The sequence below is a fragment of the Anolis carolinensis genome, chromosome 1 (assembly GCF_035594765.1).
Source record: "Anolis carolinensis isolate JA03-04 chromosome 1, rAnoCar3.1.pri, whole genome shotgun sequence".
NCBI classification, from domain to species: Eukaryota; Metazoa; Chordata; class Lepidosauria; order Squamata; family Dactyloidae; genus Anolis; species Anolis carolinensis.
The window spans coordinates 95,033,566-95,060,218 of NC_085841.1; the positions used below are offsets into that span (position 1 = coordinate 95,033,566).

At 41.7% G+C, this 26,653-nt stretch overlaps 2 protein-coding genes across 6 annotated transcripts in view; one reads left to right on the plus strand and one right to left on the minus strand.

Moving 5' to 3' along the window:
- Positions 1-25,373, plus strand: part of mcm9 (minichromosome maintenance 9 homologous recombination repair factor) — a 41,368-nt gene extending 15,995 nt beyond the window's left edge. For all 5 annotated transcript variants that reach the window (XM_062979482.1, XM_003215593.4, XM_062979471.1 and 2 more), the window contains 6 exons: positions 13,702-13,876; positions 17,404-17,606; positions 19,465-19,668; positions 21,461-21,543; positions 22,250-22,395; positions 22,910-25,373. In XM_062979482.1, coding sequence (XP_062835552.1) covers positions 13,702-13,876; positions 17,404-17,606; positions 19,465-19,668; positions 21,461-21,543; positions 22,250-22,395; positions 22,910-24,392 — 2,294 coding nt within the window. In that variant the 3' untranslated portion in view covers positions 24,393-25,373. The remainder of the gene's footprint in view (positions 1-13,701; positions 13,877-17,403; positions 17,607-19,464; positions 19,669-21,460; positions 21,544-22,249; positions 22,396-22,909) is intronic.
- On the minus strand, positions 1,015-8,695 carry asf1a (anti-silencing function 1A histone chaperone). Its single transcript, XM_003215566.4, has 4 exons — positions 8,281-8,695; positions 5,801-5,916; positions 4,759-4,935; positions 1,015-1,428 (listed from the first exon to the last, which is right to left on the minus strand). Exons 1-4 carry the CDS (start codon positions 8,387-8,389, stop codon positions 1,216-1,218), a joined length of 615 nt encoding a protein of 204 aa, XP_003215614.4. The 5' UTR covers positions 8,390-8,695; the 3' UTR covers positions 1,015-1,215.
- Positions 25,374-26,653: the final 1,280 nt, after the last annotated feature.

The following is a 26,653-nucleotide window of genomic DNA, read 5'->3' on the forward strand; positions in this document are numbered from 1 at the left end:
GTATTTCTCACCTTTCACCCAAAATTCCAAGGCAAGCACATCTCAAGCATTTGGATTTAAGAATTACAGGCCTGATTTCCTGAACATTAGCTTTCTAGATGACATTATTGTAGTCTGCCATTGACTCTTTGAAGAGACAAGAGGCAGTGTGATAGGCATCACGGGAGATGGATTGGAAGGGGTGATGACAATGTCACTCACTTGTCCAAGCTGCCATGCTGATATCATGCTGCAACGGGTACTCTTCCCCACCCAATGACTAGCAATCATTTGACCAGAATTGTATCTTTCCTCTTAGATGATCCATCAGTCAGGCCTAAACCCAATTAAGCTGTAAGTTGCCTTCTTTTTTGTTTAAGAAGACATTCCAAACATAAGAGAAAGCAAACCAGCAACTTCCAGGCCAAGGATTTCTTCAAACTGATATTGGCAGTACTATATGTGAGGAATTGAAGCAGCCCTTCCCATTATGTTGCACAGTCCAGGATCTAAGCTTTTGCCCAACTACAGCTTTAGTAATTACACTATGTAACAAAATTTGAATTTTTGTCTGTTCCTGGTTTGAAAGTGTTCTTTCCTGCTTAATTATGCAGTACTTACACCTTGAAAGTAGTTGTTATACTCCAGAAGCTTTGTTTTTGTGGCTGCCACAAACTATGTTGAATTGGTTGTGATTCGATATTAATTGAAAAATGGTAGCAAAATTTACTGCAGAATATCCCACAAAAACAAAGTTTTTGCAGTGTAATAAACTTTTTCTATGTTTTTATAATACAACCAATAAGGAAATTACATTTATAGCCCAGGAACAAAAATTGTGTTACACAGTGTTTTTAAAGTGGCAGCTAAGATGTCACTTATGGGCTTGCTTCTGAAACAAACAATTAAGGCTTTTTGCAAATGTACTTGAAGGGATTACTTGTTACCTATGGGTAAACTGAAGTTGTTCTCTCCCCCCCCCCCCAATTTACATTGCAAGGTGAAAACACATATTTTAATAAGAAAGCTTCAGGATTATTTAAAAATAGTTTTATTTATACAGCCACTCAAATATTTTCCTTATAAACTTTCTACAGAATGTGGGGTGTTTTATTTGAAAGAAATTATTCACATTGGTTTGAATGAGGAGATAGGTGCAAGGTGATGGTTGCCGTGTGTGTGTGTATGTGTGTGTGTGTGGTCTACAGCTCGAAAACACATACAGAGGGTAGATGGTCACATGCAGTCCATATGAGATTCTAGCATGACATTCAATGAATTTTCTGACGTTGACCATCCTTTTGAAGCAGAAGGCAGTGCATCTGTAGAAAGGAGTGATTGAAGATTTGGGTTGCTACTCTCTGCGTCTGTCAGTTTGTCTGTGTTGTCCTCCCAGTTAATGTGGAATCTTGTGACCCTAGGATTAGATGCCAAAATATTCCTTTGGAGCTGGAAAACAAGGGATTAAAGAGTACTTAGAAACAGTATCAGGTATTTGAGATTCCTGAAACAAATCTTCACAATTTCAATACAGGAGAGAGAGGGAAGAATGCAGTTGCGAATGCTGTAGAACAGAGATGAGCAAAGAATAGCCCCAAAGTCACATTCAATCTGAAAGACCTTTTCTAGCCCTTGTCTCTTTCCTTCAGACTCCACTTTTACTGGTGAACTGTCGCTGCTGGAAGCCTCCTGGACTGTTGAATGCGTTACAAAGGTTACTTACACTATTTAATAGTTTTTTAAAGGGGAAAGAAAATTAGTAGTGGACTTCACAGTATATGTACCACTTTTGGCAGTTCAGGTACTTCTTATAGGGCCACAGAAGCAGAAAACTGGTCCCAAAGTCCATCGTGGTTATCCACCTGTGCCGTAACATTGTTGGGCTTAATGAGCAAACCCCAATGCTGCAGTGGTGCTTACAGGAACCTCTTGTATAAGTGAAAACAGGAGTATAGCCCCTTCTCCCTCATCAGCCCCACACCATCAAAACTTGCTCCAAAGCACCAGGAAGCTCTATGGAGCATTTATGCAATTGCACAAAAAAGAAGTTCAAAATCCCAACCGCTACCATTAGTGTCAGACTAGATTTAGACCATGATAGAAGATGAAGAACAGGTACTGGCAAAATTTTACAACAGTTTAAATGTCAAAAGCAAGTCAATTCTAAATAGATAGCTTGCTCCCCTTAATCAAGCAGACAAATAGGGTGACAAAAAAGGCCCAAGTACCACCAGCTTTAGCTCCTGCCAGTGCTGTCATGCATCTACTAGCATATTATCCTCCCTGCACAGAAACTGACCCCCATTCCACTATATATAGAGTTAGAAGAGACCACATGAGCCATCTAGTCCAACCCCCTGCCATGCATATAACATACCATCACTTCATTCTGGCCCTTTTATTTTTCACACCACAAACCCTATTTTCTACTTAATGTCCTTGGCACTTGTGGCCCAGATCGTCATACTCAAAAACTAAACAAACTATGGTGTTCCACTGTAGGAGGTCATAGTAACTCAACAGTTAAAACTAATCATGAAAGAGCTCTTGCCGGGGCCTCACCTGACTTTAGTGCAGTGGTTCTCAACCTATGGGTCCCCAGGTGTTTTGGCCTTCAACTCCCAGAAATCCCAGTCAGTTTACCAGCTGTTAGGATTTCTGGGAGTTGAAGGCCAAAACATCTGGGGACTCACAGGTTGAGAACCACTGCTTTACTGCTTCCGCAAAGGGTTATAAAGTCATCTATATTTCCCAATGACATAATGTTTCATTGTTATGCTGACGGCTATATGCACATTTTATTGTGCAAACTAAATACTTCTACTGTTCTAAATGCCAACACACATTATTTTAAATGGAATCAGACCGATACAGCCTGGAGCAAACAGAACAAGTAAGCTTAAATAGGAGATGAATTGTTGTAAGAGATTGTTTTACCAGATGAAATATTATAGTAAAACTCCATGGTGCAAAAAAAGAGACCAACTCTTCCATCTTGATTTTCTTTAAATTCGACTTATTCTTTAAAAAAAATCATAGCACACCATGTTGTGAGGATAGCTATGTTCATTTTCCAAGAGAAAAATGTTCTCTATACATGGCTCAGTAGCTGTTATTCATACATTCCAATGTTAATCTTATATAATTTGGAGCCACTCCCTTTCCTCATACAGAATAAGGGCTGTGCTACTACAATATAGCTAATAACATTTTACATTAGATGCACGTGTAAAGGGTTTTTTTAAAAAAAAAAGTGTCAGAAGCAATTTGAGAACATACTATAAATTGTTTCTGGTGTGAGAGAATTAGCCATCTACACAGACATTGCCCCGGATGTGTTACCATCCTGCTGGAATGCTTCTCTCATGTCCCCACAAACTAGAGCTGACAGACGGGAACTCACTCTGTCTTGCGGAATCAAACCAGCAACTTCCAGTTTAGCAACCTAACCTTCAGGTCAGCAGTGCAGCCAGCACAATGGTTTAACCCAATTGTGCCAACATGGCTCCTACATTTGTATATTTGATGCTTCACTTTTTAACGAGAACCCTGAAGCCAGTTGATTTATAATTGTACATACTTGAATTGGAAAAAAACTTAACCAAGTTTGTTCTAAGCTAATGCCCATATAATCCATTTTTGTCATGTGCACCCAATCTATTACTTTACACAACTTAATATTTTTTATGCGTTAAAAATATTGCTTTAAATATTACGTGTAAAGTATTATTTTTAAACATTTTTATTAAGCCGTGTAAGGTAATATTTTGGTGCACAAGACAAAAAAATGGACTGTATAGGTATATTTATTTATTTATTTGCTTCACTTATATACTGCTTTTCTCACCCCAGGTGGAGGACTCAAAGTGGTTTACAAACATACTATGGCAAAATTCAATGCCTGCATAAAAACAATAATGACATACAATTATCAATCAAATCATAAAATGCAATAACATTAAACATTAAAACATTGAATTAAAAATATATCAATATAAACATTTAAATCACATAATCCGAAAATCATAGTCCAGGGCCGTCCAATTTCAATCTCTATTGCACATAATCTCTGATCATTCCTTTTATTGCTTATTGCCCGTAAGCTTGGTCCCATAGCCAAGTTTTTTTTTTCTTTTTCTGAAAGCCAGAAGGGAGGGCGCTGATCAAATTTCGTTGGGAGTTCCACAGTTGAGGAGCAATCACTGAGAAGGCCCTGTCTCTCATCCCCACCAGTCAGATGAAATAAAGGAAATCACAAGCAGCTAAATAGTTTTAGACCAAAAGAACCACTGATATACATTAAATCCCTACAATCAGGCAGAAGTACCATGAGTACAAGTCAACCTCATGTGTAAGTTAAAAGTAGGCTTTGGGGCCAAAATTACATATTTTGATATGATCCATGATAAATCAAGGGCCATTCTGTGGAGAGGAGACTGATGCCAACACAGGGGACCAGTTGTCCCAGACGCTGCTGCCATTTCCCCAGCGAGGGGTTAAATCCTTGTACCAGCTGAACTGCTGACTTGAAGGCTGGCAGTTTGAATCCGCTAGACGGGGTGAGCTGCCATCTGTTAGCCCCAGCTTCCCATGTGGGGACATGAGAGAAGCCTCCCACAGGATGGTAACACATTCGGGTCTCCCTTGGGCAACATCTTTGTAGACAGCCGATTCTCTAACATGAGAAGCAACTTGCAGTATATTCTCAATTCTCTTCTGTCATGATAAAAAATTCCTTCTATTTGAATTAAATCTGAAGAATGTTCATGTATGTCCTACCTTAGAAAAGTCTGGCTTTACTGGAGGATTCTCTCTCAGCTCTGTTTCCGTATACTCATTGTTTACATAATAGCCAACTCTAATAAATTCTTGACCTCTATAGGTGCAGGTGATTAATACAACTGTTACTCCTACGGCGTCTGCATCGGGAATAAGTGCTGGATTAGGAGCATCTGCCTGTAGAAACAAATAAAAATTAGACAACTATTGAGCAAAATTATCTCACTTTTAAAATAAATAATTCACAATGTATCTCCAGTTAGATACACCTAGCATAGTATACAATATGTGTGAATGCTCTAAATCTTATCCTAATGTTACATTTCTGTGTCTTACAACTTGTGAAGGACTAGGCTCAGGCATTTAAATAAAATTTAAAATGCATCTGAATTAAAATCCTCACAAAAGAGAGGGGAAACAGCTCTGAAAATAATCTAAAGGGGTGGAATCAATTAAAGAGTGATTTGAAAAATGAAATATATTTGTTTTTTAAGATGTGAATGGCTTTATCCACAGAGAACTTGGAAGCTAAGTTGGGTCACCTAAAAGAATATGTGTACATACACACACGCCTTAGCTTTCAATATCTGTTTTGGGGACCACAGGTTGCTCAATATGCAGGGCTATTAATTTCCAATTAAAAGCTAAGCCATAATGAATAAAATCAACATAATAAGCAAACAAAGCAGTTGGACAACATTAAACGCATGCTTGGAAAGACTAACTCTGCCACCCATTCATTGGTAGAAAAGGAAGGGTCATGGGGAGTAAGTCTTAAACCAGTGGTTCCCAACCTTTGGGCCTCCAGGTGTTTTGGACTTCAACTCCCAGAAATCCCAGACAGCTTACCAGATGTTAGGAACTATGGGAGTTGAAGTCCAAAACACCTGGAGACCCAAAGGTTGGGAACCACTGTCTTAAACTCTTTAGTTATGTGATAGGTCTAAATTTCACTAACATTTAATGTTAGGATTTGTGACCTGTCACACAGCCATGCCATCTAAACATAATTCCATAAGGTAAGAGGTAAGACAAAACATACCTGAAAAACAAACATATGCCTTCCCGCAGGTACAGGGCCCACCAAAACGGAATCTAAAACTTGGTCATATTCCTCACTTTCTGCTGAGCCCACGTAGATGATTTTCCACTCCAAATCTACATCAGAAGACAAAAAGTTTGAAATGAAACATGAAATTGTACTTGAAACTCCACAGCTATCAGAACTGACTTCAAGTATCACTTCTCCCAACTGATAACATGGTGATCTTTAAGCCAGAGATGAAAGAGCTTGAGATTGTAAACATCACTATCCCAAGACAAATCTTGAAAACCACTATTTCCAAAATGTTTCTGTGTCACTTAATCTTTTGGGAAGAAGCTACATTTATTGTTATTGATTACCTACTAATACCTTAGCATTGGTGTCAGTCAAAGCAAATGGAATCTTCTGGTCAGTTGTACTTCAGCTTGATCCCTTAATACTCTGCCAGGGGAGGTGACATCAGACATGTCTACACTGTAGAATTAATGTATTTTTGTACCACTTTAACTGTTATGGCTGGCTGCTATGGAATCATGAGGATTGTAGTCAGACAAGTACTTTAGCCTTCTCTACACAAGCTACAACTCCCAGGTTTCCACAGGATTGAGCCATGGCAGTATGTGTGCCTGTGCATAAGCTTGTCTGTGTGTCCACATGTCTGTGCGTGTGTATCTGCGTATCTAAGTTTTTGTCAGTAAATGTAAGTCTATGTGTGCCTGTATGTGTCTGATTGTTTGTGTGTAACTGTGTCTCTAGATAAATGTGTCTGCTAGTATCTGCATATAAGTGCATGTGTGTCTAGAAGTATGTCTGTGTGTATTTGTAGCTGTATTTCTGTCAGTGTTTGTCTCTGCATAAGTGTTTCTGTGTACAAATGTTTATGTAAGCGTGTCTGTGTGACTGCATAACTAGGTGTGTGTTTGTCTGTTTGCATGCCTATAAACATGTGTCCATATAAGAGTGTGTCTGTGTGTCCATGTATAAGTGTTTCTTCTTGGTCTCTGTGAATCATACAATTGGGTATTCTTGCACATGTGCAGAGTATTGTTCAAAACCTTCTAGCATGTGCTGTAAGTATACGTACGTGTGTGTGTATTTGTCTTTGTCTGTCTGTCAGTGTTTGTTTCTACATAAGTGTTTGTGTGTCTGTTAGCATAAGTGTCTGTGTAACTAGGTGTGTGTTTGTAACTGTGTTTGCATGTCTATCAACATGTGTCTGTAGAAGTGTGTGCATGTACCCGTGTACAAGTGTCTGTATGTCTGTCAGTGTTTGTCTCTGCGTGTTTCTGTGTGCAAAGGGTGTCTATGCAGCTAAGTGTGTGTTTGTATATATTTGCATGTTTATAAATGCGTGTCTGCATAAGTGTGAGTGTTTATGTAGATGTGTGTTTGTATGTATCTGTATGTCAGTGTTTGCATAAGTGTTTCTGTGTGCAAATGTGTTAGAGTGTTTCTGTGTAACTAAGTGTATGTTTGTAACTGTTTGCATGCCTATAAATGTGTCTATATAAGAATGTGTGTCTGTGTGTATTTGTGTCTGTATGTCTGTCTGTGTTTGTCTCTGCATAAGTGTTTCTGTGTGTAAATGTGTGTTAGTGTAAGTGTCTGTATAACTGTTTGTATGCCTATAAACATGCCTGTATAAGAGTGTGTGTCCGTTCGTGTACAAGTGGTTGTGCGTAAGTGTATCTATGTGTATTTGTGTCTGTATGTCTGACAGTGTTTGCCTGTGTGAGTGTTTCTGTGTGCAAATGTGTGTGTTAGTGTTTGTGTATGCCTATAAACTGTCTGTGTAACTAAGCGAGTTTGTGCATAAGTGTTTGCATGCCTATAAACATGTACCTGCATAAGTGTGTGTGTGAGACCATGTAGAAATGTGTTTGCACGTAAGCGTGTCCATGAAAGTTTCTGTGTGTGGTTTTTTTGAATCTGTATGTGTCAGTGTTTGTCTCTGCCCAAGTCTCTCTGTGTGCAAATGTGTATTAGCGTATCTCTATATGTGTGCCTGTTTATTAGCTAAGTGTTTGTACTTGTGTATAAGTGTTTGCATGTTTATAAATATGTCTGCGTAAGAGTGTGTGTCTCTATAGGTGCCTGCTTAGCTAAGTGTGTTTGTATATTTATAAATATGTCAAAGTGTGTGTCTGTATATTTGCACATGTGTCCATGTAAATGTGCACTGTGTCTGTATGTCAGAGTGTGTCTATATAACAAGTGTGTGTACATAAGTGTTTGCATGTCTGTTAAGAGTTTGTCTGTATAAGAGTATGTGTGTGCCGGTGTAGAAGTGTGTTTGTGCCTAAGAGTGTGTGTGTTTCTGGAGGCGTGCCTGTGTGTAAGCCTAGAGCCCTGCCCTCCCCGCCCTAAGGCTGCCCAACATGGCTGTTCCCTGCACTGGCCCAACAAGTTCCTTCCAACTTCAACGCTTTTCTTTCTTTCTTTCTTCCTCCCCCCTTTTTCCCCGGAGGGTGGCCCACCTTCGGAGAGGTCCTCGATGCACTCGAAGGTGATCTCGAACTGGAAGGGGTTGTAGAAGGGCGAGGGGTTGTCCAGCACCACCACGTTGTTCACTTGCACCTTAGCCATGGCCCTTCCTCCTCCTCCTCCTCCAGGGAGGGCCCCGGGGCCCCGAGCGCCGCCGCCCCAGCCAGCCAGGAGTTGGGGAAACTTTTCCCCAGCGCCCCCCTCCGGAGTTAACCCGCTCCGAATGCGCTTTGTCTCCTTCCCCTGCAAAGCCACGCGCCCCAGTTCCCCGCGTGGAGCCCTCTCTCCTCTTTTTGCCGCCGCTCGGAGAGGACTCTTTGCGCCGCTTTCCCCAGGCGGCCCACTCCGCGCGTGGAAACGGGCTGCGGAGGCGCGGATTGGCTGCTCCCGGTGCGAGGCCGCTCCTCCCGCGCCCAGCAAGAAGGGCGCCCGGCGAGGAAGGAGAGCGGAGCCGCGCCTGGCGCTCCACCTGCCGGACGAGGGAGGCTCGCGCGCCGCCGCCGCCGCCGCCGCTCCACACGCCCGGCCGGGGCTGGGCTCTCCCCGCCGCCCCTGGTTCCTGGCCCAGCACCGCACAACATTCGCCCTGAAGTCAAACTGCAGCCAGCCTACGCCAGGCATGGGCAAACTTGGGCCCTCCTCCAGGTGTTTTGGACTTCGACTCCCACAATTCCTAATCTAAGGCTTTCATGGCCGGAATCACTGGGTTGCTGTGAGTTTCCCGGGCTGTAGGGCCATGTTCCAGAAGCATTCTCTCCTGATGTTTCCGCTGCATCTATGGCAGCATCCTTAGAGGTTGTGATGTGTGTTGGAAACTAGGTAATTAGGGTTTATATATCTGTGGAATAATGTCCAGAGTGGGAGAAGGAAGTCTTGCCTGTTTGAAGCAAGTGTGAATGTTTCACTTGGCCACCTTTATTAGCATTAAAAAGCCTTGCAGCTTCAAGGCCTGGCTGTTCTTTGGTTTGTGTTTGAGCAATGCTGCTGCGTTTGGTGGTCCCTATATAGCCTCCTCCACGGCTGCATGGTATACGGTAGAGTCCTGCAGAGGTTTTGTGTGTGTGTGTGTGTCAGGAGCAACCTGAGTTGCTTCTGGTGTGAGAAAATTGGCCGTCTGCAAGGATGTTTTTACCATCCTTGTGGGAGGCTTCTCTCATGTCCCCGCATGGAGCTGGAGCTGATAGAACTCATCCACGCTCTCCCCGGGTGAGATTTGAACCTGGCAGCCTTCAAGTCAGCAACCCAAACTTCAGGTTACAAGGCTTTACCCCATTACGGCACCAGGGGCTCCTCCTGCAGAGGTGAGAGGATCCCTCTTGTCCAGGGCTGTAGCCAAGGGGGGGGGGGGGGGGGTTGGAGGCTCATTCCCCCCCCCCCCGAAATTTTAACTAGTTAACCAAATCCCCATGAGTGTCCACTTAAGATCATCGATGGAGCCTGATTTCTAAATTATTTTGCGTTATGGAACTACTCTTCATGATTCACTTTTTTAAAAGTTTCAACCCCCCCCCTCCCCACGGCCATTATTTTTCTGACTATGGGCCTACTCTTGTCCTTTGCTGAACGTAGTAATGTTGGCTTTTCTTAGTGGGTCTGTAGATCGTTTGTAGGCTGCATTTCTTCATCAGCTTGCCTATGCAGTCAGTGAGGTCTGGTAAGAATACTTTTCCTCTGGGTGGATCTTTGTCTTTCCTCTTGCGGCTTGCTCTTGGCCTTGCAGCTCTTCTGATGTCTGTGGCGGAGTCTCCATTGGCCTGGAGAACCCAGTTTAGGTGGTTTAGTTCACCTTGGAAGGAGGTAGGCTTCGCAGATTATTATTATTATTTTTGCATGGTCTGCCACTAAGAAAATCCAACAAATACTACGTTTAGCAAAGGACAAGAGGGATCCTCTCACCTCTGCAGGAGTCTACCGTATACCATGCAGCTGTGGACAAGTCTACATAAGGACCACCAAACTCAGTAGCATTGCCCAAACACAAATCAAGGAACATGGAAGGCAGTGCAGACAAATCCAGCCAGAGAAGTCAGCCATTGCTGAGCACTTGAGGAACCAACCTGGAGAACACAGAAATGCTGGACCACTCTAACAACCACCGTGTCAGACTACACAGAGAAGCCATTGAAATCCACAAGCATGTGGACAGTTTCAACAGAAAGGAGGAAACCATGAACATGAACAAAATCTGACTACCAATATTTCAAAAAACTCAAAAAGCAGGACAGTAAATAAAGAACAACACACAGAAAACAGGAATTCCAGACATGAATCATTCGGGGCCAGCTAATCACCTCCCAACAAAGGATTCCCCCAGGCTGTAAGCAGACAGTCCTTGAAACTGAAAGGCTATTCAGTGCTAATCAAGGTGATTAATTATAACATTCACACTTGCCTCCAGCAGACAAGAGTTCTTTCTCCCACCCTGGACTTTCCACAGATACATGAACCCCACTTGCCTAGTTTCCAACACACCTCACAACCTCTGAGGATGCCTGCCATAGATGCAGGCAAAACGTCAGGAAAGAATGCTTTTGGAACATGGCCATACAGCCCAGAAAATTCACAGCAACCCAGCTGGTAGGTTGTTAGGAATTGTGGGAGTTGAAGTCCAAAATACTAGGAGGGGGTCTGATGTTTGCCCATGCCTGTCCTACACTGTAGAGAGCCAACCCCAGGTGCTTTTTAACACCCACTTTCAATGCTAGCAAGAAAGGCTACCACTGTAGTGATGTTTCTGGGAGCCTCTGTAGAATTAATGCAGTTTGACACTATTTTAACAGCTATGTCTAAGTGCAAGGTAATCATAGGAGTTTGGTGAGGCACTGGCACCCTTTGGCACAGAAGGCTAAAGAGCTTGTAAGTTGAGCCATGGCAGTTAAAGTGTCAAACTGCATTAATTCTGTAATGTGGATGCACCCTGTGTTTTTTATTCTTTTGCTGTTTCCTGATGAATGTGTGGCTGGCTTATAATGATTTGACTTTGTGGGCAATTTATCACTATGTTTCCTGCTAGTCAGGGCTTGTTCACCATGTGAATTATGAATGTATTGTGAAGCAGCATCCAATTATTCACTGTAAGATCTTGTGTGGCTTATGGAGTATTACTCATTTGATGTTCATTCTTTGCTTTGAGTCGTGGGACATGGCACTTAATGTTCTTGGTTATTTAATTGTGGTGCTGTCTCGGTTGTGAGGGGGAAGCACACTCCAGTTCTATTGTTATGGTGACAGTGGGGTTCATGCAGCTTGTGGGTGAATCATTAAAGGCTTTAATGCAGAGATATAGAATAGTTTATCCGACATCCTTTTTCTCCCGCTTGAGAGTGCCTTCCAGATATATTAAGCTGCAACTCCCTTTGAAATGACTTTTATATTTTCAAGGACAAGCAGTCTGCTGAAATGTGAGTGGAGCGAGAGGGATTGGTGAGGAAACAAAAAAAGTTAGTTTTCTAATATTGCAAAATTGTTTTTTTCCAAATGAGGAAAGATCCAAGCTCATATAAAGCATGTTCGCTCCTGATAATATATTTCAATTCAGTCTCAGCGTGATATATTATCAAACTGTGACACTGCGTAACATAAACAGGCTAGTGCAGGCATGGGCAAACTTTGGCCCGCCAGATGTTTTGGACTTCAACTCTCACTTAAGCGGCTAGGGGAGAAAAGAAAAGGACCCGAGGCTGTTAGGAGTGGTGGAAGTCCAAAATATCTGGCGGGCCAAAGTTTGCCCATGCCTGGGCTAGTGGATAATTAACATTGGTTGGTTGCTAAAAACAAAAGAAGTCAGTTATGTCTATATAAGGGGAAACAGTAGCTGCAAATCAGTTTCATTTTCAGCACATTGCAGTTTGGAGAAGGTGCACCAATACTATAGAATAAATGCAGTTTGACACCACTAACTGCCATGGTTCAGGCATTCCTTAAATGTTTTTATAAGGTCTAGTGCATTTTTGGATTGCCAAGCTACAGACCCTGGGATCCCAGAGCCTGAAGGGCCGCACCACAAATTGTATTTATCCCTCCATTGCACCAGTGATTTGCAGCCATCCTTCAGGCTGCCCAATTACACCCTTATCTAGAGGAAATGTCCCCAACATAGTCTTCCAAGTACATCGGACTATACCTCCCCTCATTCTATAAACTGGATCAGTGTCAGGAGTGTCCCAGTTCTGTTCACCTGTATTCAGTAACTCCATCATATTCATGAGTTCTGAGACCATGAGACCTTTTACACTAAACAGTTATAGCACTATCATTCCACTTTAACTACCATGGTTCCCTCCTGCAAAATCCTGGGGTTTTCCTTTTAAGGAAGGGTAGAATCATAGAGTTGGAAGAGACCTCATGGGCCATCCAGTCCAACCCCCCTGCCAAGAAGCAGGAAATTGTATTCAGAGCACCCCTGACAGATGGCCATCCAGCCTCTGCTTAAAAGCCTCCAAAGAAGGAGCCTCCACCACACTCCGGGGCAGAGAGTTCCACTGCTGAACAGCTCTCACAGTGAGGAAGTTCTTCCTAATGTTGAGGTGGAATCTCCTTTCCTGTAGTTTGAAACCATTGTTCCGTCTCCTGGTCTCCAGGGCAGCAGAAAACAAGCTTGCTCTCTCCTCCCTATGACTTCCCCTCACATATTTATACATGGCTATCATGTCTCTTCTCAGCCTTCTCTTCTGCAGGCTAAACATGCCCAGCTCTTTAAGCCACTCCTCATAGGGCTTGTTCTCCAGACTCTTGGTCATTTTAGTCACCCTCCTCTGGACACATTCCATCTTCAATTCCCTTCAATTGCGGCGCCCAGAATTGGACACAGTATTCCAGGTGTGATCTAACCAAGGCAGAATAGAGGGGTAGCATGACTTCCCTGGATCTAGACACTATACTGCTATTGATGCAGGCCAAAATCCCATTGGCTTTTTTAGCCGCCACATGACATTGTTGGCTCATGCTTAACTTGTTGTCCATGAGGACTCCAAGATCTTTTTCACATGTACTTCTGTCGAGCTGGGCATCCCCCATTCTGTGTCTGTGCATTTCATTTTTTTCTGCCTAAATGGAGTATCTTTCATTTGTCCCTGTTGTGTGTGCCTTCAAGTCATTTCTGGCTTCAGGTAGCCCTAGGGTGAACCTATCACTGGGTTTTCTTTGCAAGTTTTGTTCAGAAGAGGTTTGCATCACCTTCCTTCAAGGCTAAGAGAATGTGACTTGTTCTAGGTCGCCCAGTGGGTTTCATGGCCAAGTGGAAATTCGAGCCAGAGTTGTAGTTGTACACCACATTAGCTATAATGCTATAACTGTGTAGTATGAACGGGACTTTAACAAGCATTACTCAGGGGTTACTCTTGAGCCACAGTTCAACACTCACTTTAAAAAAGCAACCCTTCAAATTAATACAAGAAACATTTCCCTCCCCAAAGGTTTGACCGTAACTGCTGTGAAAGACTCTGGAGAATGGAATTTGGAGGCTGGTGCTCTGGTTCTGGCTGATGGGGGTCTTTGCTGTATTGATGAGTTTAACAGCATCAAAGAACATGACAGAACCAGCATTCATGAGGCCATGGAGCAACAAACAATCAGTGTGGCAAAGGCTGGGTAAGTGTCTGTTTTTCCGTACATGTTATGAATTGCATCTGGGCCCTTTTTTCATTTTTATCTGACACTTTCGCTGACATTACATGTGAACCAATGTGTTCCATAGTGGCTGCTAAGACATTCACAGAAGAGAGATGCTTCCCTCCACCTTCTGCCCCATTTTGAGAACAAAACAGAAGATGTTTTACCATGAGAAGCGTAGAGTTGAGCACATCCAAATTATTATTTTGGGGAATCCTTCTCCAGAGACAGGCACTGTGAGTCAAGGCAGTACGAGTAAACACTAATGACGTGATTCATTACTCCTGGTGCTGTGTAGGGATGTCATCTCTCCCAGCCTAAGGAAGGACTAGATAGGACTCCTAGGTGAAGACTTCCTAGACCAGTGTTTCTTAACCTGTGGGTCCCCAGTTGTTTTGGCCTACACCTCCCAGAAATCCCAGCCAGTTTACCAGCTGTTAGGATTTCTGGGAGCTGAAGGCTAAAACATCTGGGGACCCACAGGTTGAGAACCAGTGTTCTAGACTCTAGGAAAGTGGTGAGCACATTATGATCTTCCAATATTGCTGGGTATCACCATTGGCTAGGCTTGCCAAATGGGGGATGATGGATATTCTAGGCTAAAAACATCTGAAGGGCCAGAATTGCTAACCTCTGGCCTAAAAGAAATGACCAAATATATCTTTTCATTGCATTCATGGTTTTTTTTAAAGATATACTTTATGATGAGTGCCAGCAGTTTTCAAATCTTGCTAGTTTGTTCTCTATTTGTTCCTCCACATTTCCAACAAACAGCATTTTTTTCTACAATAGAGATGAATCCTGAATTCAAATCCTAGGTTATATCTCCATAGGACATACTAGCACTTGCATCTGAATGAGTATGCCTATATTTGTACTCCCAGAAATAGAACAAAGCGTGCTGTGTCATATAGAGTTTTATATGAAACCAGTACAGTTGGAATATGCCATGTGCTCTGACTGTATGCTATAATCCTGTTTCTTGTACCAATATAAGACTGAGCATAAACACAGCCTTAAAATGACCATTATTGGATGCTATTTGAGCAAAAAGGGGAGGAAAACCATTTTTAGTCAGGAGAGAAATGAAACAGTTGTTTAGTGCTGAAGATGGAATTTTAGACCCCTTTTCCCCTCCAAGTATGTGTTCTGGGGCTCCAAGCTTTTGCTTCCATATTTAGAAATCCTTACGGTATTATAGAGCGGAGTCAACATTGATTTCTTTTTTGAATTTCTGTTGTTTCTGGCTAAAAGTCAAAATACTTTTCCCATGTTATGTACTACTGATATGAAAGCTAAGATTATTTGTGCTACACTTGTTCCCAGTCAATACATGAGGTAAGAGCTAAGATGGCACCAACTCGAAATAGATTATTCCTAAATCTGATTTAGCACAGCTGTTTGGCTGTCTGCAGTGAAGAGGGGCATGCTATGACTGCTGCAACAAAAACACTCTTCTGGAGCTTTGAAACCAAACCTTAAGTCAAGGTCAAATACATTAAGGAAGAGGGAAAATATGTACTGGATCGCAGATACTCTTATTATAACCAAAGTTGTTTGCACACTGAAACTCTGTAAGTATCTGTGAAAACATCTGCGCACCATAATACACAGAGAGAAAAGGAGCATTTATGTCTCACCCTGTATGAAGTATGCTTATTACTGCATAAGTATGTCAGTATAAGAAGTATTAAGAAACAAAGAAGAAGAAGAGGAGGAAGAGGAGGAGGAGGAGGAGAATTACAAAGAAAGATACAGCTAAAGGCGAAGGGGAAAATTGCAATGATTATTACCTTCCAACTGATTATGAGTTTTAATATATGGAATCTATCTCCCCCAACTAACATAAAAGTACTTAATGAAATTGAAACCTATTAACTATCAAAATCTGCAGTCATCGCATTATTTTCTTTTCTCTGCAAATCCCTCCCACACAAAAAAACAGTTAAGTGTTCCTAGTCTTTCAAAAAACTCAGCAATGGTTTTCCTCTAATCAAAGCAGATAATTTGTCAAATTCAACCACATTGTTTAGTTTTAACAGCCAGTACTTTTTTGTTGATGTTAATTCATGCTTCCTTTTTGTGCATATAATAATCTTGCTGCTATGGTTAGATATTTCAGTTAGCTTTCATGTTTCTATACTGTTTGCTCATCTATAAGCTTGAAATGGGTGCCCCTGGTGGCACAGAGAGTTAAACTGCCGAGCTGTAAAACTTGCTGACCGAAAGGTTGGTGGCTCGAATCCGGGGAGCGGGTGAGCCCCTGCTGTTAGCCCCAGCTTCTGCCAACCTAGCAGTTTGAAAACATGCAAATGTGAATAGATCAATAGGTACTTCAGCGGGAAGGTAACAGCGCTCCATGCAGTCATGCCGGCCACATGACTTTGGAGGTGTCTACGTACAACGCCGGCTCTTTGGCTTAGAAATGGAGATGAGCACCACCCCCACCCCCCAGAGTCAGACACGACTAGACTTAATGTCAAGGGGAAACCTTTACCTTTACCTACTAAGCTTGAAAACAATTTAAATTGAATATTAACCTTCCAAATCTTCAGAATAAGCCCAAAGCATATTAGTTTCTTTTACATTTCTACCTTATATGATAAAATATCCCTACATGTTCCACGTGAAGCACTTGAAATCCATTGTCACGCTGAAAGCGTAGTAAAGTCCTCACACCCTGAACTTCTCTTTTCCTCATCACAGTTTCAGTTCATCTCCTGTGTTTTATTCCAAAGTGTCTTCCACTTCCACTTCTTCCAACTCTGATTCCTTCAGTTCTCAGCATTTCCGCAAAAAGTATTTGCCTTTCTGTATAGAGTTCAGTTGGGATCCTGTCTATATGTAAACGTCATTTCTTCCAGCCTCTTTCATCCAAATGAAATCCTGTTCTGCTTCAGCATACCTCCCAGAAAATAAATAAATAGAGAGAGTCAGGTTTTTTATTCTAATTTTTAAAATAGTGCTTTCTTTGGGTAGAATTTAATAGCAATCTAGTAACTTGGGTCAAAATGAAGATGGAGCTGGATATGTAGTGTCCAGCAGAAGCTAGACTTACAATTTCTGGGCTGGCTTTCCAAACTTAAATTTCACTTTCCTAATAAAAATAACAACAGAGTATTCCATGATGCCAACACACACACAAATTTTAGTATCGACAACTGAAAAAATTATATATTTTTAAAAGCCCCTGCTATTCTAAGGCACATCCCATATTTTTATGGAGAAAAGTGGGTCTTAGAATCAAAGTAATGCAGTACCAGTTAAATCACTCAAATACTGGCTAATTGGTCCAGCTCAAGTGTCATTTCCCAGATCCTGATTTCATCTGTTGCCCCAGGTGTGATCTATTACACAAATATATTTCACTCAGCATACAATTTATGAAGCGCTTTTGAGGCAGGCAGAGTCTAAAACGAAATATGTTATGTCAAAAAGTTTAAACATTTTTATAGTTTGATGATTTTTTTATGCAGAAATAAAATGTCTATCAACTTTCTCTTTAGCTTAGTGTGCAAACTGAACACAAGGGCCACTATTTTGGCAGCAACCAATCCCAAGGGCCAGTACGATCCCAATGAATCTGTCTCAGTGAACATAGCGCTTGGAAGTCCTCTCCTTAGCAGGTTTGATCTTGTCTTGGTATTGCTGGATGCAAAAAATGAAGAATGGGATCGCGTCATTTCTTCCTTCATATTAGAAAATAAAGGTATGATGACTTTTGTATTTATTCTACACAACTTATCGACATGTGTACACAAGCTAAACTATTTTTTGTGTTCATGAAACACTTAAAAGTGATTAAAAACAACAGCTGATAAGCATCAAGGGAAACTGTATTTTCATTTATTCCATATTTCATTTGACTTCTACTATTTTAACATAACTTCTATTTAAATGAAAAGAAGTATGCCACCAATTGTACTATATTCTTTGAAAGAAAATTACACTAGATTACAAAACATTTTGAAAAGAAATAATCCTCAGGCTATTTTACAATATTTTAAAATTGTATGATCATTACAAGTTGTTAACTTTACTTTTGACAGCTAAATTCAATCTTTGAGGTACCCAGCCATACACACAATGGCAATCTAATCATGCGCACAAAGCAAAATGAATCTAGCATCGAAGAGTTCAAAGCAATTGGGCCTTCCTACTTCTAGTAATTTTAAAGTCATTTCTCTGTATCTCTGGATGTTCTATGATATCCCAAATAATATTGTTGATTTAAGGGTGTAAAACTACATTGTGTTCTTGTTCCCATTGAAATGCTCAAGTTTCTGGACAGCAGACTATGAAGTGTAGTGATCCAAGTGACACATGTAAAATGGGCATTAAGGAAGAGTGGGAAATCAAATAAATAAAATGTCATTGCTGAATGTTGTCGAAGGCTTTCATGGCTGGAATCGACTGGGTTGCTATGAGTTTTCTGGGTTGTATGGCCATGTTTCAGAAGCATTATCTCCTGCTGTTTCACCCACATCTATGGCAGGCATCCTCAGAGGTTGTGAGGTTGTGAGGCCTGTTGGAAACTAGGTAAGTGGGGTTTATATATCTGTGGAATGTCCAGGGTGGGAGAAAGAACTCTTGTCTGTTGGAGGCCAGTGTGAATGTTGAAATTGTCCATTGCTTAGCATTAAATGGCCTTTCAGCTTCAAAGCCTGGCTGCTTCCTCTCTGGGGGAAATCCTTTAATGAACCAACCTGGATACAGCATATTATTTGAAAACACAGAAATGCTGGACCACTCTAACAAACACCAGGTCATACTTCACAGCAAAGCCATTGAAATCTACAAGCATGTGGAAAATTTCAACAGAAAGGAGGAAACCATGAAAACAAACAAAATCTGGCTACCAGTATTCAAATATTCTGAAATCAGGACAGTAAATAAAGAATGACACCCAAAAAACAGGGGAATTCCAGACAGGAAACAATCAGGACCAGCTGTCTCCTCCCAACAAAGGATCACCCTGGCAGGAAGTAGCCAGGCTTTGAAGCTGCAAGTCCATTCAATGCTTATCAAGGTGTCTAATTTCAACATTCATACTTGCCTCAAGCAGACAAGAGTTCTTTCTCCCACCCTGGACTTTCCACAGATATATAAATCACTTGACTAGTTTCCAACAGACCTCACAACCTCTGAGGATGCCTGCCATAGATGTAGGCAAAATATCAGGAGAGTATACTTCTGGAACATGGCCATACAACCCAGAAAACTCACAGCAACCCATGTGGTAGATCCTTTGAGACTGAGAGAAAAAGTGCATAAGCTTTCATAGACTCATCTGATGACGTAGACTAAGTCTGTGAAAGCTTACATTACAAACGTCTTTCTCTTTGTTATACTCAAAAGTGTTACAAGAACTGTTTGTATAAAGGAGAATATGCAAACACACTTTTTAAAAGGTAGTGTTCCCGCTCTGAGATTCCTCCTCTCTGTCCCATAGAACCAGTTGACACCCGGGAACCCTATTAGACATTCACTTGCAATTCATCCCTTTTATGTTATTTTATGTTGATATTTTATATTAATATGGTTGCTTTGAAAACTTCTTTTGGCAGGCTGCCCAAGTGTGTCTGAAAAGCTTTGGACCATGGAAAAAATGAAAACATATTTTTGCCTTATAAAGAGCCTGCAGCCAATATTGACTGATAAAAGCAACCTGATTCTTGTCCGCTATTATCAGATGCAGAGGCAGAGCGACTGCAGAAATGCTGCACGAACCACCATCCGCTTATTGGAGAGCTTGATACGGTTAGCCGAAGGTGAGGATTCAGTGGTTCTTTTCCTTTCTCTTGAAATGGTTACATCAAGCAAAAGGGACCAAAAGGGGAAAGCCCTAAGTGCAGGAGGGAGCCTAATGTAACAAGAAAGCTACATGGCTCACTTTTGTAGGTTGCTGGATGTCCCAAAGAAGGAAATGTTATTTCTAAGAACTTGCCAGGCTTGAATAAATATTGGCACTTCTGAGAGCAGTCTCTTTATTATTTACTAGCTTGGGGACCCGGCGATGCCAGGGTTATTTAAAAAAGGCATTATTTGTCTTTGAATGTTATGTATTCTGTTTGGAATGGGTGAACTACAATTCCCAGAATCGTGGGTCAATGCTCCCCATACCCAGCCAGTATTCAGAGTTGGCCATTTTGGATCTGTGTACCAAGTGTGGTCCAGATCTGTCGTTGACTGGTCATCGCCTGGCTGCAGTGCTCTCTGGATGGGGGTGAACTGCTACAACTCCCATTCCAGGGGCAGTTGTCCCAAAACATCTGTCAGTATCCACAGCAGGCAGTGTTGAGTCTGTATGCCAAGTTTGATCCAGATCAGTCGTTGGCTGGGTTCAGTGCTCTTTGGATGCAGGTGAACTACAACTCCCAAAGTCTAGGCCCATTCCTACAAACCCCTGCAGTATGTTCAGTTGGTCATGAAGCTTCTCTGTGCAAAGTGTGGTCCTGGTCCATTGTCGGTGGAGGTCATTGTTTCTCTGGATGCAGGTGAACTATAACTCCTTTTCCCCAAAACTTGTCCAATATGCTCTTTTGGTTATGGGGGCTCTGTGTGCCAAGTTTGGTCCTGGTCCATCATCGGAGGGGTTCGGAGTGCTCATTCATTGCAAGTGAACTATAAATCCCAGTACCTACTACTCCCAAATGTCCAGGCCAATTCCCCTCAAAACCCACCAGTATTCAAATCTGGGCATATCAGGTATGCATGGCAAGTTTGGCCCAGAGCCATCGTTGTTTGGGTTCAGAGCATTCTGGGTGTAGGTGAACTACAACTCCTCTACATTCCCCAGTAGGAGTCACAGTGCTCTGACTTGATGCAGAGTGAACTACAACTTCCACTATGTGGAGTCAATCCCCCAAACTCCTCTAGGAAATGTAGTTGTGCTGTGTTTGTTCTGCAGACAGTTTTGAAAGGGAAGCGCAGTAGGTGGGGTCATGCAAATTTCACACCAATGGAGAACCCTGGAATGCCTGCCTGTGGTGGAGGAAAAGACACAATCTAGGATGAAATGGTCCCCAAACGAAAGCATTCCTTGGGTGCTGGGCCGTAGTGTTTGGGGTGGACATTGGCAGGGTTTGGGATACATGTTCATGGCACTCGCTGTAACCGCAATGTCAGTGGAAAAGAGTGCTGGCTCCTCAGCACTGGGAACTGTAGCCTGTTTGTGGAGGCCGGAGGCTGTCTGTGTGACATATATATAAACCCCACTTGCCTAGTTTCCAACAGACCTCACAACCTCTGAGGATACCTGCCATAGGTATGGGCAAAATGTCAGGAGAGAATGCTTCTGGAACATTGCCATACAGCCCGGAAAACTCACAGCAACCCAAATATACTGTTTGTCCAGCATAAGAAATGGAACATATCAGTGATACATCCATTGGTTGCTATCTGTAGTTGCCTGTTTTCTGAGAAAGATACTTTGTTGTTTTATCAAAATGCTTTTTCCAAGTTGTGTGACTTTTCTACTATATTTTGATTTTACATAATCTCACACGTTAAAAATGCAACTAATTTTAATGAGTTTTAATTTATTCATGTTTCACCTTTTAGCACATGCTCGGTTGATGTTTAGGGAGACAGTAACTGTGGAAGATGCTGTAACTGTGGTTTCAGTGATGGAGTCCTCTATGCAGGTAGGGGTTTTTTTTAGATCTTATTTTACAACATATAACTAAAATAGCCTTTCTGATGCCTGTGAGCAGAAGCTGTGGACACCAGTGTTACAAAAAGGAAGGCCCCAAAACATGGTAAAAATGACACTATGCTCCCTAGAGTGTGTTTGGCATCATGTTGAGGTAAAACAAAAAGATATTTTTATGGAGACGAGAGCAGAAGTTTCCAGGATGGCTGAATGCAGCCCCATAGCCTCCCACAATTGCCCACCCCAGCTGTAAAGGAAGAGCTTACATAAGCAAATAATTTTATTTGGTGCTAAAAGAAACGGGTAGGAGCCCTGGTGGCGAAGTGTGTTAAAGCACTGAGCTGCTGAACTTGCAGACCGAAAGGTCCCAGGTTCAAATCCCAGGAGCGGAGTGAGCGCCCACTGTTCCTCCAGCTTTTGCCAACCTAGCAGTTTGAAAACATGCCAATGTGAGTAGATCAATAGGCGGGAAGGTAACAGCGCTCCATGCAGTCATGCGGGCCACATGACCTTGGAGGTGTCTCTGGGCAACGCCGGCTCTTCGGCTTAGAAATGGAGCTGAGCACCAACCCCCAGAGTCAGACATGACTGGACTTAACGTCAGGGGAAACCTTTACCTTTTTACTAAAAGAAACAGGTAAGTTTTTCTGTGTTTAATTTATCTCAGCTTTTGCACTGCATTTCTTTTCTTTCTGCAGGGAGGGGCCCTTCTCGGAGGGGTCAATGCACTGCACACTTCGTTTCCTGAGCACCCACTGGAGCAATACCGAATGCAGTGTAAACTGATTCTAGAAAAGCTGGAGCTGCAAGACCTTCTGCATGAAGAACTGAAAAGGCTTGACAGGTGGGGAAACATTTCTCGAAGAGGAAAAAATAGACATTGAAATGCAGTTGGATTAAGATAATACCCATGCTGTTTCCACTGGCAAGGTCACATGATGACCGCTAATAGCATTGCTGTTCTGAGGAATGGTCTGAAAGCACATGATACTAAATAATTGATAGCTGAAAAGGGAGTTGGTCAGTTTTGTTTACTTGTTTGTTTAGATACAAAATCACCATAAGTAACTGGTGGCAATTTGAAACAAGCTTGGTAGGGAGCAGGCCCCATTAAAACAGAAAGACTTGTTTTTAAGCAAATGTACATAGGCTTGTATTGTAAAGAAAATCAAGAATAAGACTTCGTACTTGCATGTGAAATCTTTTGTTTATTCCAAATAAAGCAGTTATACTAGATTTTTAATTTTCAGATTTGAAAGTGCATTTTCTGTGTATTCTGAAATATAAGGAATTCTTCAGGCATTCTGAACATTTGGGACTTGATTTTCTAAATGTAGATATATGTGTTTATTTTATAGACTACAGCATGAAAATTCATCTCCGCTGCTGTCCAAAGAAGCATCTTTGAACTATCATTCACTTGAGAAACCAAAGCAGACGTCTCATCCAGAGCATTCAGACAAAGAGGGAAACAATCCAATAATTCATTTGCAGTCGCCAGTTGCCAAAATAGACCCTGCAACTGATAGGGATCTAGTGCTCACAAACAGCCAAACATCTAATGATAACAGAGTAACAGAATCTATTGGCAAACCTAGCGAGAGCAGTAATGATAGCAGTTTGAACTGGTTTGATAGTTTAGCCGGTGGCAGCGACGAGGCTGAAAAGAGTTCTTGCAAATCTCCAGTTGCAGGACCATCTCAAGAAAGTTTAGCTTTGGAAACACCAAGCGACCAGGTCTGCTCTGAAGAGAGAACCTATTTGAGAGAAGCCAAGCAAACTGGGATGCAGGAATCACAGGCAACAGCAGCTGCAGGAGATCCTTGTAATCCTACTACAAAAGAAATCCTTTTTCTTGAAAGGGCAGGCAAGCCAAGAGCAAGCAACAAACCTTCATCTCACCCTCCCTCCCCTGATTTAGTAGTTACCCAGAGGGCCTCTAAGAAATGGCAAAAGGTAAACATTGAGAGGATCCGTGGGTTTTGTGCGAGCACCCCTGACTCTAAGACCAGAGACCCCCTGGCTTCATTGTCTTCTGATCCAGACATTGCTCCCCAGTCTCCTATAATGGACATCAAGGCTTTCCTTTCGCACAATGTGCCTTCAAGGGACCAGAAACTGGTAACTTCAAACAAAAAGCGAAGTAGAGACCAAGCAGAGAAGGGAGAAGGAGAGAGTCTCAGGGAACCTGAAATCCCTGAGAGCTCAGGACCTGCACCTCCCAAGCTGTCTAGGTTTTCCTTTAAGCAGAAGCCAAGGCTTTCTTATTCTTCTAAAAATGAGGCTCATGCCCAGTTACCCACAGTTTGCAGCTCTTGCTCTTCTACCACAAATGTGTTAGAGACGAAGCCAAAGAAAGTATGTTCTGAGAAATACCAGAAAATACTTGATGCTAACGTAGGAAGTAGGAGCATGATGAAACCAATCTGTGATAACAGAAGAGAGGAACAGAAACAACATGAAACTTCTCTTCATTCAACCACAAAAAATACCAGCAAAGGAGAAGTATTGGGTGGCCTCGAAACAAAGAAAGTGTGTTCCAGCACATTAGCAAAATTGGCCAAGTTTGCCTTCATGCCATCTGCTGAATCCAAAGGAGAGGCTTCAGAATCAAAAGAAGAGCTTCACTCAGTTTCCTTGAATGTCACCAATGAAAATGAGGACAGGCAAAAGCAGCCCCTGAAGCCCCGAAACTATAGCACAGGCCACACAAGGAAGTGCTTTGAACTCGACAAAAGTAGTGTGGTCACAGGCAACTCTTTGTTCTCAGTAACAGATTTTGATGATACAGAGTTAGACTTTGATTGGAATGAAGAGAGCCAGAAAAAAGCCACATCTTAAAACATAATTTCATCAGAAAGATACTCTTAACAGTTTCCATAATTGGCTTAATTTGAGATTGGGGGCTGGGAGTGGCAAATACTAGTTTCATCTAGCCCGGAAATAATAAGGACCCAAATGGCTTTGTTATAGATAAGGCATCAGATGGAAAATAGATCCTACTTTGAAATCCCATTCCCCTGGAAGGTGGCGTTTTTAGGGCACTCAGGCTGTTAGCCTCAAACAGAATAAATCTTATTGAAGTGAACAGGACTAACTACAGAGAGTCCTTTGAAGAAAGCCGTAGATCAGATGCTGTTGTAGCTAATTCTTTCAAGCTAACTATTTCAAGATGCCTAATTCCATTGATGGATTAAGTTGGAATATTTTGGTATAACTGCAGAACGAGAAAACTTTGATATTAATAAAACAGATCCCCCCTCCCCTCATTTCTTTCCTGACGTCTGCTTATTACCCAATGCAGCAATTGGGTCAGTTTCAGCTTGACTTCTCCTTCAAATAAAAGGAGAAACACACATTATATTTTTTAAACTGTGATGGTGAATTTTCTACCATTCATTGTTTCCTTCACTGCTTCATCAAAGTTTCATTCTATTCCGTAATGGTTTTAGGCTCATGGCATTCATGTTGTCTTCATACTATATCAATTAGATAGTGTTGTGTGGTATAAATGAGCAAAATCACTTTCTTGGCTCTCTTGTGTATGTGCATTTTTTCATGCCATAAATGTAAGTAGGCTCCACTACTCTACTCATTCAGCATGGGTATTTTATTGAAGAATTTAATTTAATTGTTTACTGTAGACTCCTCAACACACATTATTCTTTCCAGTGTTGCTTTGTATGATTGGTGGGCTTTGTAATATTTTGTTTAACTAGGAGTTTTGTCAAAAGAAATTGGGAAGGTTAACTCAGTGTAGGGCTTAAAATGATGGGAAAATGGATTTCGGTTATCATGCATTCATTAAAATTTATGACCTCTGTTTTTTGTCCTTCAGTAAAATATCCATTAGCAGGTTTTTCTTGGCTGCAATCCATGCATTTAATACATTCCAAGAAGGTCACAACTAGTTCTTAGGAAGAGTGGAAAAACCCTAAATAAATATAGGTGCCTTAAAGAGAAGAGAATTGCGCCTATTTTGTTTCAGGAAACACATGGATAGCAAGTGTTTATGCAACTATATGCATACAGTTCCATCAAAATTACATGTTGTTGCATGCATTTGAATGATAAAGAGAATGGCAAGCATTCCAGTCTTAAACTCTGCTGTGCAGTGACAACAAAACAAACAGCTTAACTGAAACCTGAACCCAGCCATGCACATGGCAGTATAACAGGCTCTTGGTATTGCCGCATTTATTACTGGGAAGAGTAATCTTTCTGTGTTCAGGAAAGTGATAAAGATGGGGTCACTGCAATTTGCCCCCAGTTCTATGGCCTGATGTGTCCAGTTTGCCTTCACTCCAGTGCAGTTGTGTGCTGGCCCAAAGGAAAAGAGGATTACCCTATATTTGGATGAGACTAAAGATCTGGAGAGTTCTGTCCCATTGGCTAGCCCAGCTTAAGCGGCTGAGACGGAAAGGGAAAGGGCCTGAGGCTGTGAGGAATGGTGGGGGTTGAAATCCAAAACACCAGGAGGGCCGAAGTTTGCCCACAGCTAGGCTAGCCTTTCATTTGCTATGAGGCAGCTGAGCCAACAAAAAGACAAAACTGCCAATAGAAATCCATACTAACTTGTTAAGACATGTACTTTTCTAAAAGAGGAGTCATTTCCTAATCAGCTCATTCTTTTGACAAAATTAGGTGCCTCAAATAACACAGTATGGGTTCTCCATGCCCAGTTCTGTACGTGCAGAAATACTATGTATAATTTCCTTCAACCCTTTCCCAATTAACAAAAAAAATCCCATCAAAATCCCTTGAGCATTTGAGAACTAGTGTATATTACTCATGTTACTTCAGTGTAGCCACAGGAACCTTGGGTGCCTAAACCTCCGCTCTCTTAAATATTCCCCAGCCAGATGTATTTCTAAATCAACTTATGACCTAGCTGTAATGTTGTACTAGTTGATGTATTTTTTAAAAACATTTTTCAAAGCAGTCCCATAGGACATGTTACAGCGATCCAAAAGGCATATATATGACAATGAAGTAGCAAATAATTATAATATAATAATATACTTTATTTATAACCTACCCTATCTCCTCGAGGGGACTCAGGGCGGTTTCCAACCAAAGTAACTAACTGGCAAATATTCAAT